The 14541-nt window shown below is 33.4% G+C and overlaps 1 protein-coding gene across 2 annotated transcripts; it reads right to left on the reverse strand.

Moving 5' to 3' along the window:
* Positions 1–600: 600 nt before the first annotated feature.
* Positions 601–6084, reverse strand: LOC130730945 (probable receptor-like protein kinase At5g18500). 2 transcript variants are annotated; one of them, XM_057583100.1, is made up of 8 exons: positions 5972–6084; positions 4774–5483; positions 4313–4417; positions 4023–4145; positions 3783–3953; positions 3013–3142; positions 1745–1957; positions 601–1045 (listed from the first exon to the last, which is right to left on the reverse strand). In XM_057583100.1, exons 2-8 carry the CDS (start codon positions 5454–5456, stop codon positions 929–931), a joined length of 1542 nt encoding a protein of 513 aa, XP_057439083.1. In that variant the 5' UTR covers positions 5457–5483; positions 5972–6084; the 3' UTR covers positions 601–928. The 2 variants fall into 2 exon arrangements, with proteins under 2 accessions (XP_057439083.1, XP_057439082.1); XM_057583099.1 differs by lacking the exon at positions 5972–6084 and adding an exon at positions 5648–5965.
* Positions 6085–14541: the final 8457 nt, after the last annotated feature.

Here is a 14541-nt window from a genome sequence, read left to right on the forward strand (position 1 = left end):
TCTTACCTTGTGCTGTAAGAAAACTATAACTGTGTAATTATGTTTTAAATTTATTTGTGTGCTTTACCTGCACTTAAAGTGAACAACATAGGGTATCTTTGTGGCATCATCACTCATTTCGTTTCAACCACTATTCGAACAATAAAGTGGTATCTTTGCTCAACTTCTTCATAAAATAAACAATGGAATGGTATTTTGATTTCCATTTTGTCCACTTCATGCTGTTATAGTTCATTCTGTTCAGTTCCATCATCTTCCACCTATCAAAATATAACCTTTAGTGATGATCGTTATAGCATATCCAGACAATTCCAAAACTCAAACAACTCACAGAAGCTTCTATGAAGGGTTTCTAAACATGCATAAATCAACTTCAAATCTAAATTGGCTTCATTATCTATCGATGGTAAAACATTTTAGACTAGTCTTCGATTTCTTATATGCAGATATACTTAGAGGTTTGGGAAATTTTAGAAATAGGTCTAGAAAAGATTTGAGCTGGAAAGTCTCATGTGGGGTGTCTCAAAATTATAGTCTGATGACCATAAACTGGTCCTTTTTACTTCCCCCAATCCCCAAACCCTGATGGCAAGCAGAATAGATTTACTAAACAAATATTGGAATTAGGGAAGATATCCGACTCTGTACACGCCCCAGCATCTTGGGTTTTTATCTTAGCAATACAACCACCACCTTCATACACAAACAATAATCTATCCTTCTACAAACAAATAAGACTCCAAAACCCAAAGCATTAAGAAAAAAATAAATTAAGATATCTCCAGCTGCCAACCCCTTTGCAATGTCCATCTTAGGTAGGCAAATCCAAGAATCTAAAAAACTATGGGGAAAAAACTAACACTTTATACATCCCATTAATCCATTCATTGATTCTTAAGAAGAATCTGTCTTTGGGTCATGTCTGATGTTACACTGCGCTCTCTTCTCTAGAACTCTGAATTTCACTCCTGTCTGTGTCAGAAAATTCCCTCTGTGATTCAATTTCTGCACTTCCTCCTTGATTTCTTCTTCGGTGCCTTCTATCCTGAACATCCAGACAATGAATGAATTCAAATGTTAGCAAAAAAAAAGCTGATAAAACCATTCATCCCTTAGATGTGGTAAGTTATGTAGATTTAGTGTGGTAAAAAAGATGTGGTAGTTGTTTTATGTAGACAATTATGGGGACGAGTTTTTATGAGTAGCTTCCAAGTTCTAGAATTGATTCTGAGAAAAGAGAAGCTAATACAAACATGCTATTAGCTATTAGTGTTTTTGAGTTCTTGTAATTGTTTTCAATTTCACCAGCTTTTGCAGTTTACTAGATTATGACACATTAATCGTCATATAAAATTTTGTGCCTACATATTTGTATTCATAAATATCTAGAGGGTTCCATCAACTTAATCCACGTGAAAAGAGAGACAAACACAATTTTAATATGATAATGTCATGTGAAGTTTCAACATGAGAGGGTCATGATCCATTGCTTGGTTCATCTGACTGGCCAGTTCAATGTTTTATACACTCCCAAAAATTTCATGCCTTCAGTGGTGTCACAAACCACGGTGGCATGGTCTGGTCGTTAGCACATTAGAGGGCATCAGAAAAAAAAAACAAAGAAAGGGATAATAAACAAAACAAGATTGAGGGTACTCATGGAAGTAGAGTGCATCAGAAAAACTATAAAAATAACAAAGAAAAGTTTGAGAATTTAAATCATGACAATGTGGGAAAAACAAACCTCTCTTGGTAAAGGATATTCCTCTGACTCCAGCATACGCACAACTTGGCTCATCTTGGGCCTTTTCTCAGAATCTGGATCTACACATCTTAAAGCAGTTAAGAGAGCCCGTTTTAAAGCTCTAGTTGATGGCTTCACCTCAATGTTTGGGTCCACCACTTCTTCTGACCTCCTGCTTCCAACCATCATCTTCAGCCAATCAACCAGATTCACCTAAGAGAATTGTAGCATCATGGCAACGGTCAATATCAATCTAAACCCTTGATCAGAAGTTGCAGTATAGAAATAAGTAACTAAGAACACACAATTCTTGTTAACAATGGAGCAAAAGGTTCTGAAGAGGCATATTTATGGCCTTCCACACAAATTAATCATCTGATATTATATCCAAAATTTTGAGGATCACTACTGTCTATGATGTTTGAGCATATTCAAGCTCGGGATAAGGTTTAAAAGGGCAGGGTAATGATTTTTGCTCAGTAGCAGAGTTCCTCATAGTAATAATATTAGACGTGGTAGAATAGTGAGAAGTTATTACCGTGCATCGTTCAATATATGCCCCCTTATCCATAACATTATATATGTTGTTAAAATGGAAGTGGAAGCCATGATCACCAGCAAAGCTGAGGTGGTATACATTGAATGGTATAGAGCAAGAAGCAACTAAAAAATTCTGGTAGAGTAGTACTGTCTCATGATATTGAAGAACAGACAAACAAGAAGTTACCAGCATTGTGAAGCATGTTCGTGCTATTTTATTTCCTATTCTTGAAGGGGTCACTTTAAAAGTCAATATTAACTTTCCTATTATAGTTTTAACAAGTAGTTGATTAAATAATCTTCCTCTTGTAACAAAAAAAACGGTCAATTAACTTTCAACCATAATGTCCCAATGATTTTCTTTTTGCTAGTATTGGAAAAAATCATTAGAGATCATAGATCAATCATGCACCACACAATTGAAAACAGAATGACATGGCTATATTTATAATGTAAATGGATCTGTTTTTAATAGCTTCCGGCTAGAAATTTTAGCAATTCTTATCATCGAGATGACTGGCAAAATGAAGAAGTTTGTCTATCTGAAAACGATTTTAATATTAGATGCAGATGCACAATACAGCTATCCAACTTCTTTGCTACGGCAATTGGCTGAATGAGTTAAACTTACAGCTAATGATGCTTCAGGATTATTTGGGGAATAGGAGAAAACAAAACATATATTTCAAGCAGGAATTTGAGCCCAAGATAAAATTAAGTTTACTCACTTCATTGGTTGGACGACCATAGTCAACTGGATCTCTCCCAGTTATTCCTTCCAATAGCAAAACACCAAAGCTATAAACATCACTCTTTTCATTTAGAAGGCCAGTATTTGCATATTCAGGAGCGACGTATCTGTGAAACATTTAGAGCAAAAATGAATATAAAAATAATTCTCATCTTCGTTTAGCATTTGTGTGAAAAGTTTGCTATTGTTGTGACAAGCGGTGAGTTGCAACCAACAAGTTCATATTGGTTTTATCACTTCACCTGAAAATGACCATATAAAGGAAGAAGCCACCAAATCCCGTTTCATGCAAATGAGTGAACCACACAAACACCCCAATTGATTATTTAAAATTTTAATTGATTAAAAAATCTCGAAGTGGTTAAGTCTGTGTTAGTAAATTACATTTTTCCAAATAAAAAATGTTTGACAATTTCATGAGCAGTCCCAGTAAAAATCTTTAGTTATGGGAGAGTGAGCTACTTTATGGGTTTTTCCTTGTCTTAGACTGATAGTTTGTTCAAATTGCCAAAGGGATATCTTGGCTTGTGCACCTCCTATACCTTTTCCAACACTTTCTATCCACACTTCCATTCATCCAACCAGATGAAGAGAGGTTTTCCCATTTCTCTTTTCTCATTTCTATTCATCCAAACAATATATGATTTCTAATTATCTTCTCTCCAATCTCATTCTCTTATCTCTTTTCTCCTCAGTTCTTTTGTCAGCCAAACCAAGAGTAAAGGGAAGAGACTAAAAAATACTGACCCAAAGGTTCCCATAACTCGCGTTGTCACATGACTCTTCCCAGCACCCAATAACTTAGCCAGGCCAAAATCAGAAACCTTAGCATTGAAATCATCATCAATTAATATATTGCTTGACTTGATATCTCTGTGTACCACCTTTGGCTCAATTGCTTCATGCAAATATGCAAGCCTGAAACAAGTACATTGCTTAAGATGGGGGACTAAGAAAGCCAGAAGAAGTATAGATTCAGAGACTCACGCTTTGGCTGTACCAAGGAGAATCTTGATACGCGCTTCCCAGGTAAGATATCCGTGGTGACGCATAGCTCCATGAAGCCATTGCTCCAAGTTTCCATTATTGACATACTCATACACTAACATCCTGAAAATATACCATATACAGCACAAAGATAAGTTTCAGGTAACATGATTGAGCATGCAATTCTTATTATGATCACCATATATTCTGGCAACAATAATTGAGTTTTTCTAAGCAGGTTATTTGGAATAATATATGTCAAAGATTACTGTAATTGAAACTTGGAATACCTATGAGTTCCTTCAACACAGTACCCCAAAAGGCGAACCAAATTTTTGTGTCTAACATGGCCAATAGCTTCAACTTCCACTCTGAATTCCTTCTCTGCTTGACCACTGGTACACAATAGAACTTATGAGTTAATTTCCTAAGAATAGAAAGGAATAAAGACAAAACAATTAATATAACGGATAGAAATATAACATAAACTCATTCATGAGACCAACAACTTAAGCTTTCGAGATAGTTAGTTCATGACATGGTATCATAGTCATAGCATCTATGACCAACTGACCTAGAGTTCGGTCATGATTTCCCCCAATTATTCAAATAAAAAAGTTGAATTTCAGCAAAAGGTAGGTAATTATAATCTAAAATCATTAATGTGTGTACTGCCCAATAGCTTAAGCTTTTGGGATAGTTGGTTCATGACGGTAACTAGCTTGGACATTGTTATGGAAATGGAACTCACATATTATTGAGTATCTTTTTAACTGCCACTGGAGTCCCATTGATCAATTGTCCCTTGTAAACAACTCCATATCCACCTTCACCAAGGACATTGTCTTTTGTAAAACGGCCTGTAGCAAGCTCAAGATCCCTCAAGGTGAACCAGTGACCCCAACCCAAGTGAGAGAATTCTGGAAGGCCATTCAAAGGCGAAGGAGCTGTTATAGGATATGAAGAGTGCTTGTACACAGTAACTGAGCCAGAGCTACCTTCTTCTCCTGATTGTGAGAGTGACCCACCTCCATCTTTCTCTATACTATGATGAAATGAACCTGAATGACCACTACTATCCCCATTCTTCATCTTCCCCCCCAAACCCAAATGAACCATGACTTTGTCTGATTCCTTATCACTGGATTTATCATGAATGGTAAGCAATATTCCATCACGAGGAGCAAATCCATTTGTCGGAACGTGCTCGACCCGCACCTCCTTGATTTCCTTTGACACAGATGGTATCTGACTAAGAGGAATCTTGTTGTCCTTATTGTCTTTTCTAGATTTCTTCCTTGAAGTGAGGCAAAGTGAGAACCCAGAGAGGATGACAATAATGGTCAATCCAACTGCAATTGCAATTATTTCCCAAACCTTAAGACCCCAAATTGGAGTTTTCTTCAATAATTCAGCATTAAGACTAGAACCCATTTCCTACAAAGACTTGAAAGTTGAAACCTACAAAAATATGCAATTCAAAGTTCAAACACATAATTCATAGTCATGCAAATGCACAAGTTCATCAAACACTAATGCACTACACAAATTGAGAAAACAGGAAACACAAACATGAAACTAAAATCAAGTCAAATGAAACATGAAGCAAAGTGAAAGCAGAATACCCAACAAGTGAATTCTCAGATCTCAGAAACAGCCCCGTGACAAGCAACGAGGCTGAAACAGATGAAGGAAACAAAAAGACCAGATCTTTGAATCTGGGTAGTTGTTTATTTATCAGCAAAAGCAACAATGTCTATATAGGTGAAAAATCCTTGGAAATGTGACTGTGAATGAAACACTGAATCTAAGGTGAGAAGAGAAAAACAGGAACAAAGGTGGTCGGGGACATGGATGGAAATAAATGTAATGTCAGTGACAGTGATGAAATGATGAAGAGGAAGGGGTGGAGTTATCAGTGGTAGGTGATGAGTTTCAGAATTAGATACCTTCCAAAGCTTATAAAACATCCATTTCTAATCATTTTCTTCATCTCTCATGAACATGACCTATTATCAGTAATAATTTATATTTTCCTTTTTTAAATCTTTTTCATTATTATTTTTTTGTGTGCTTTCATTAATTTGATTTGATGATGATGAATGAGCTGTGAATTTACTACTATATGTATCAGCTTGAGCCCGTTGCCCATTTATGTGGTCTAAACATTACTTTGTATTAGTATTATACTTTTGTATGGACCCATGTATAAAAGGAAAATTGTAATTTTGTCACGAGTGATTATTATTTCTCAATCAAATGAAACTAGGATAATCACCCTTATTTGTCTTAATAATTGTGATCATAATAAAAATAGTAACCGTGATGAAAAATATTTTCTTAAGATTTTCGGTTCAGAGCAATGTTAAACAGTTAAAATATATGACAGAATGAAGTTCGAACAAGCAAGATATTTAAAAGTAATCATAGATATCATGAAAATAAATAGAGAGGAGAAAAAGAGAAACGAACTTTGTTACATGACGAAAACATCTTAACATTGGTCGTGTGATTTTAATGTCATATTACTAGTGCAAAATAACATTTTGATTTAGTTAATTACATGTTTACTCCCTTAGAGCATCTCCAATGCTAGTTCTTAGTTCTTAGCACTATTTATGTGGGTCCGTATTGCCACATGTGCTTAAGCAACTCTTTGCAGATTTTGCTCCAACCATGAGTTCTTAGTTCTTAGTTCTTAGCACTATTCATCCGGTCCCACAATACCATTATATTAATATTTTTTATTTCTATATAATTTTGATTTGAATTTAAATGTTAACTCAATACTTAAATTAAATGAATGAGAGAGAAAAAATTAATTGTTTATGCTAATAACTCAAAAAGTAAAACTCCTTATATAAGAACCTAGTTCTTATTTTTAAGAACTAAGAACTCCACGTCAGCACCTCAGTGGTTAAGAACTCAGTTCTTAGTTCTTAACTAAAAAATAAGAACTAAAAACCTTGCATTGGAGATGCTCTTATAACTTTTTTTGAACGTTACTCCCTTATAACTGAGAAAACCCTAGTACAGTGTGGATGAAAATCAAATAAAAAAATACCAACAGTCATGGAACTATTTGGTAAACAATTGAGTCACTTAAGTATTTAATATTTAATTGTATGTATAAAAATATTCTATTAAAAGAGATAAAATTCACTTTAATAATCTTTGCATATTAAAAGGCTTGATTTCCAATGATCAATTGGGCTAATGCTCAACAATTGTGGCATGCACAATTGTGATTGATTGGCGTGATAAATATTTATCCACTTTAAAAGCCATAATGGATAAAGAAAATGATACTAACTGAATATAATTATAATTTAATATGTCTATAATTAACTAGCTAAAGATTTTCACTCAACTTTTTTATAGATTGGAAACTAAAAACAACAAGAAAGTAAAAGAAAGAAGGCCTAGTCATTCTCTAGCATGTGAATGACCTATTTTAGAAGAGTTCATCACGTTTTCAAACTCAATTTATTAGTTAACCTCATTCTAGCAAGTACATCTCCGGGTTTGTTTCACTCCATTAGAACATGTTGGAAGGTAAGGTCTCACTCTTGTTGGATCAACACTTGCGCTTCTGCTATGTAGAACGCACAAGCATGAAGGTTGAGTGAATCTTGACTTATAAGACTGTTTACCACGTTCAAGTAGTCAATCTCACAAACAATTTTCTGCGCACCGGAACGTCACGCCCAAGAGAGATCGTGGATAACAGCCAAAATCTTGGCTAGATAAACATCTTCAATTCTCTCAAAATTAGAAAACGAATTATCTAAGCTCCATGATGATCGCGCAACAAGCTGCCACAACGACAAACATCTATTAAAACTATCACCCGTGTCCAGTTTAACCCAACACACAAGAGGTGCATGCCAAGTTCATATTTCTTTTTATAGAAAATACATATTATTTTTTAAAGATCATTTATAAAATAAGAGTTTTTCTATTCTATACAAGAGCGAATAATTTTTCTCATAAATCTCTTTAAATTAATTTACAATTTTCACCGGAAATATCAACAAGAGGATTACAACTTGAGCTTGAATCTCCTCTAACTATTCATTAAGAAATTAAAAAGGCTTACTAAAATGGTTTAGAAAAATAAGAGAAGAGAGAAAGCATGAGTGGGAATGGGTTCCCCACATTCACTAATCTCTTGAATTCACAAAATTTAAGTCATAAGATTAAGATCAGTCGACTCATATTCTTCATTAAAGTCTGATAGTAGAGATACATACAATTTAAGTTGTCCGAGAACGACAAAAATTCATTTACTATGTGAATTTAGGGAATTATCAAACTTCACCAATCCAAATTCAATACACGATATCAAGCTTATAACCATGACTTAATCTATGTTAAGAGTATCTCAATCCCTGGTTCTTAGAGGTTGGTTTTTAGGTTAAGAACTAAAAACTAAGTTCTTAGGATCTATTTGATTGTAGTTTTCAGTTTTTAAAACAATTTTGATAAAAAAAAAAGTTTAAAAACAGTTCTCAGAAGAAGAAAACAGTTTGAATGACATGTTTTCCAAGATTTAGAAAATTGATACCTGAAAACAAAAAACAGAAACTGAAAACATCTTTTATCTGTTTTGAAAATGAGAATTGTTTTCAAAAACAGTTTTTAAAAACATGTCGTATCAAACAGGTTTTCAAAACTATTTAAAAAACTGCAAACAAACAAGCCCTTAAGCATTAGAGTTCTTAGTTCTTAAAACTAAGAATCAGGTCTTGTATAAGCAAATTTGCTTTATGAATTCTTAGCATACACAAATATTTTTTTCTCTTATTCAAATTGTTTTATTGCTTTATGAGTTTTGCTTTATTGTTTTATGGAAATAAAAATATATATAAATAATGCGGTGTTGTAAGACCAGATAAATAATGCTAAAAACTCAAAGTTAAGAAAGTCATGATTGAAATAAAATTTACGTATATCAGCTGCTTATGAGTTGCTTAGAGTTTATGTGACACTTCAGACCCACATAAATAGTGCTAAGAACCAAAAGTAAAGATGTTAGAAATGAAAATGCTCTAACAAACTGAATTAGCTAAATAACAACCCTAACCGGTTCTAACAACTTAATTACTAACTTGCACAAAAGTGACTTAGAAAGTTTATAAATAAGCGAAAAGCAGAAGCTTGGAAACCCAAAAAAAAAAAGAAATCACAGATTGAAAAATCAAGGAACAAGCTTTGTATCTCCTCAACCTCCCATGTCCATATTAAATTATTAATCATCAAGTACTTCAGCCCCACAGTCAATGCAACACCTTGCGAGCATGGCCAGTCTAGATTTCTTCCTAGAAGTGTGGCAACAGAGGATGACTATAATGGTCACAATATTCCAACTGCAATTGCAATTATATATTTCCCAAACCTTGAGACCCAAAACTATAGTAGCTAGTAGTTTTATTGGATGTTTCAAGCATTAAGATTAGAACTCATTTCCTACAAAACATGCAATATAAACAGAGATAAGCACTTCATTCATATAAATGCACATGTTCATCAAACACTTGTGCATTACACAAATTGGGAAAACAGGACACACAACATGAAGCAATGTGAAAACTGACAACAGAATACTTGTTTTACAACAAGTGCACATTCTTATGCATGCTTTCATTGGTGAAAAAAAAAATACCGACGTCTTGATTTGTTAGAAGTCTCGTAGGAACGGGTAAAATCCCGATCAAGTTTAGTACGGCTAGGTTAGGAAAAGGTAAAAAAAAAAAAAACAAGTTAAATTGGTAGAAGTTTTCTCATAGCCATTAATTGAAAAGAAAATATAACTTAATTATAGAGGAAAATAACTAGATTTTTTATAGGCAAATGTTAGTGGTTAATAATGTTAGTAAATTAGTCCTCCTTTTACTCAAAAAAAAAAAAATAGTCCTCCTTAAAGTTCGAATCTTGGACCCTTCACCATTTACCCTCTCAAACCCTTATGTCCCATAACTCTTACCACTTTAGCAAACATTCGGGGACGGAAAATAACTAGACTAATTAATTAGGATCAGAATTACTGAATATCTGAACTAAATATCTATGAAATAACAACAATTAACTGAATCAAATAACTCAGATATTGTCTAGAAATAAAGTAACTAGATATAATTCTAAATTAATTAGATATTATATTAAGAAATTCAACTATATCTATTTGTGTTATATCTTATTGATTATTTTATGCTAATTTTGAACCCTATTGTTAGTTAATATTGTGAAAACAATATTGGTGAGTCCCCGGATCATAACTCAAGTGATAAGAGTTATGAAATATATAAATTGAAATAAGAATGTCCTAAGATCAGCAGTTTATGTACCCGCGGACGATTTGACTGATTCCGCCCCCGTCACGACATTTGCACATTTAGATGCTACTACTGTACTATCAAGAGATTAGCTGCCAATCTTTAAAGGGAGCAATTTAACTTTCGCGATATAAAAAAAATAGCATTGGTGAACAGGCTGTAAGTAGAAGAGTTTTATCGACGGAAACAAGCTCACAACTCGAACAATATAACAGTTGGCAAGATGACGATGTTTTTGACCCACAACGTGGACTTGACATGTAGGAAACAATGAAACTCGTATGTATGAATTTGACAATTCATTTGGTTATAAATATTTATTTAAGATATATTAGTTCATGAAATTAAAATTAAAATGTCATGTGTTTTGAAAATATTTTTGAATTTGAATTAAATGGTTGTGCAAAATCCAATTAATTTCCTCCAAATCAGAATTTTTTTTTAATTAATACATAGACCAGTCCCTGAGTGTAACATTGTTTACACTGACAGTGCATATCCATTATATACTCTTTTAATTTCTTGGTGTTGTTTCCTATATTTAAAAAGAAAAACTAGCCATTCATTAATAATAATAATATAAGTTTTTGTGGTAATTTTGTTAATATTATCTTTAAATTTTGACATATGCATGATGACTACAAACATTGCGTGCTTGCAAGTGTCACTCAAAAATAGCTATGCAAATAGCATTACCTATTACAGGGGCCACGTTTATGATATATCTGAGAAATCATTGCTGGCAGTCTGGTATTATTGGTCTATCTTATTTCCAGCACCTGACATCCGTTCTATACATAATGTCTTTGGGACCACACTTTCTGGATGGTTAGACCAATTATCCTCAACTCAAAAATGCATTTTTCTAGTCAGAAATATCCTCATTTTCCTGGGATTATTTCTTCCAATAGAGTTTTCTCATATATACAATACATGAACCAAATATATCTAATGCTACAGTCAATCATTCACTAATACTACCTAGCATCCATATTTGATTTATACACTTAAAATTTTCAAAACCATATTTCCCTGCAAAAGTTACTAAAAATAGTTTCTCTCATGATCAATTTTCATCTAATGTGAAAATCTATCAAATTCCTAAACACACATAAAGAGCATTTTACTGATTCAATCACTCTCATAAGAGCTTAGTGAAACATGTTAATTACTATAGGCTTATAAACTTTACTCTAAAGTCTAAATCTATGAGATTATTATGATTAGTAAGGATAGTTAGATATGCAGATAATGCAGATATCCAACATACACCACATTTTTTTCTATCTCTTTAATAATTATCACACATATTACTTCTTCTTTTTTCTTTTCTTTTCATACTCTAGGTATCTGTTGAATGTCTGCGCTGACTATATGAATATTTGCATATATCATTTTCCTATTACAATATCGTTTTCCTATTTTAATAGCTTGTGTTAGAAGAAAACTTGCACTTTATAACATGATGATCCATCAATTTTCCCCTACGAAGAAAAAGAAGAGTTAGTCAATTATTAAGTCCGTGAGGGGCTGCATGCCTTCTCTCTCTTTTATGGGCAGATACATTGACTGGTGCCCAAAGTTCAATTTAATAATGAAAGGCACAGACTTATATATGCTCCCCAATACCTCAAGTCCCAAGTTAGGCATAAGGGTAGCCATGACGACCTAAGAAACCGTTGCACTACATGAAGACAACATACATTATATTATTGGTGTGAATAATAGACGACCAAGGAAGAAACCTTAACTTTTTGTTCAATAGTGCCTGGCCCAATTCAATGTAGAGAAAGTGGTTATATATAGGGAAAATCTAGTAGGTGGAAATGTGTGGATGCTACAAATTAATTAAAGGGGGCACCGATCAAAATGGTTAATTCAATTATATATCTGTTTCTGAGCCTTGTGAACTGATTATTAAACAGTTGATGTATATGTTTGGTTGAAATTAAAGTTGCAAGAAGGTCTTGAATTCTTTCACGCGTGCAGTTGATGTATATGCTAATTGCCGATCGAACTAAACATCTCAATCACAAATCATGCTTAGCTTTACTTGCAAGAGGAGTGCATACGCTGACTACTATTCTCAAATTTTTTATATTTGTTTTTGTAAGGAATAAGGATTTTGAATAAAAATCCTTTTAAAGAGTTCATAAGCTTAATGACAAACAACAACCAATGTGAAGTTGAAGTAATTAACTTTTTTTTATACCTAAATTTGACATATTTAACTACCTTCAACAAGTGAAAAGAGTTCATTGATTAGCGGGTGTTTGTTTCTGAGTCAAACCCACTTGTGTTAACTTTGAATGCAATTTTTTAACCTATAAAAAAAATTCAAAATGTGACACTTTATTCCATAAGTTTATTTTATTTTTTGAAATTTTCCATAAAATTAATTGTATATACCTTTTTTATTTACATCTTTGAACAAATTACTTCTAAAATGATCAACAACAACCACAAATTACATCTTTAAACCAATGTCTCCTTTTTTTTGTTGCATATTTAGTATCCATCTGATATTATTCACCTTCAAAATGAGTTTCTGTTGAGAGATTTTTCTACACTGATACTACTTTCAAAATCATCAAGATTCAATTGTAGTATAGCATAGGGTTTTTATCGTCCTCAGGGAATTGGAAATACAACGCCGTTCTTTAGCTAAATTACTTAAGCAACGAGTTCAAGAAGCGTTTGGTTGATTGTTTTGAGAAAAGTTGTGGACATAAAACAGTAATAAAAACGGGTTTAAAAACAGATTGAGAAAGCTGTTGGGATTGGGGTTCACACATCAACTCTCATATATCCTATAATTCAACACATACAACCTATTCTATCCTTGACTTCATCACATCAGTTCTTATCTATCTCATTAATTTCTTACATGAGCAGATTAACGATTCACTTCTCTAATTATCGATGTCTCGCATAACTAACGAAGCAAAACGTAATGAGTTCAGATGTTAAGCGACTAATAAACCTAACCCTATGTCTAGCAATCAGGTAAATTAGATGATACAACCTAAATCTAATTCAAATATGTAGCTTTCACTCACATATCAAATCTCAAATCATGTTCTAGTTGATCAAGCTAAAACAAGCATAAAAATCAAGATCATATCATTGAAATCAAGAGATAAACTAGATTCATATGAAAGAGAACTAAGATGGATACATTTAAGTCAAGTATTACACCCAAACCCAACAAAGAAACTTAGCAACCCATATCCATGGATTGCTTACAAAGCTTACAAGAGGAAACTAAGGTGAAAGCGGTGACCCGTGCCGTCCTCGGTGTGTCTCCAGCACGATGGATGGTGGATCAAAGCTCCCAAAGTTCCTTTCCTTCTTCTCTATGCAATTTTCTCTCTAAGAGGTCCAAAATATGTCAAGAGATGATCAATTCTGATCTGGTCGAGCCTTTTATAAAACAGGGCAACAGTTTCGCTTAAGCTGATAAAGGTGTCGCTTAAGCGAGCAGGTTTCTTCACCTTCAGGTAAGGTCTTTGGCTTAAGCGAGACCAATTCTCGCTTAAGCCGAATTGTCTTCCAGAACCATTGCTACTGCCATGTAATTTTGGCTTAAGCGAGGAAACATTTGGCTTAAGCGGACTTCAATATTTTTAGCCCTTTTGATCTTCAAATGGTTGGATCTTCTTGACTTTTCTCCTACAATAAAAACTAAAGAGTCTAAATGATAAAACTAACATATCTTACATTTATCTATATAAAAACTATCTACTTACTAAATTAACCTTATTGAGGGATAATTTGAAAGATAACATACACATTTAGAACATATAAGTGCCGAAATTAATATAGAAAATCAGGTAAATTTGGCACTTATCAGTTTCATAAAGTTATTAATTTTAACCGATATGCTGAACAAGTGTGATAAAATAGGTTTGACTCATCAGATCAACCCATTTAGCATGCCAAATGAGGCGTACTGGGTTGGAGCTTCTAACCCACCAACTCACTTTGGCCCATCCCAAGTACGGAGTACCCCACCAAGGTAACTTGTTAGTAGATGTAAGTTGGATCGAGAGTTAATTAAACAGCTAACGGTAACTTACTTGTATGACATTTTTTTGAAATTTACTTATATGACATTGTGACATTAAAATATTTCATAACATATTATATTTACAAAAAAAGTTCATTTAAATATTTATGACAAT

The sequence above is a fragment of the Lotus japonicus genome, chromosome 1, assembly GCF_012489685.1.
Source record: "Lotus japonicus ecotype B-129 chromosome 1, LjGifu_v1.2".
NCBI classification, from domain to species: domain Eukaryota; kingdom Viridiplantae; phylum Streptophyta; class Magnoliopsida; order Fabales; family Fabaceae; genus Lotus; species Lotus japonicus.

Excerpts from the sequence above, each read along its gene's own strand:
- LOC130730945 (XM_057583100.1), bottom strand. The coding sequence starts at position 5,456 with ATGGGTTCTAGTCTTAATGCTGAATTATTGAAGAAAACTCCAATTTGG. Across the intron at positions 3,954-4,022 it reads CTCCTTGGTACAGCCAAAGC|GCTTGCATATTTGCATGAAG; the intron begins GTGAGTCTCTGA and ends TACTTGTTTCAG. Across the intron at positions 1,958-3,012 it reads ATGGTCGTCCAACCAATGAA|GTGAATCTGGTTGATTGGCT; the intron begins GTGAGTAAACTT and ends CAATTCTCTTAG.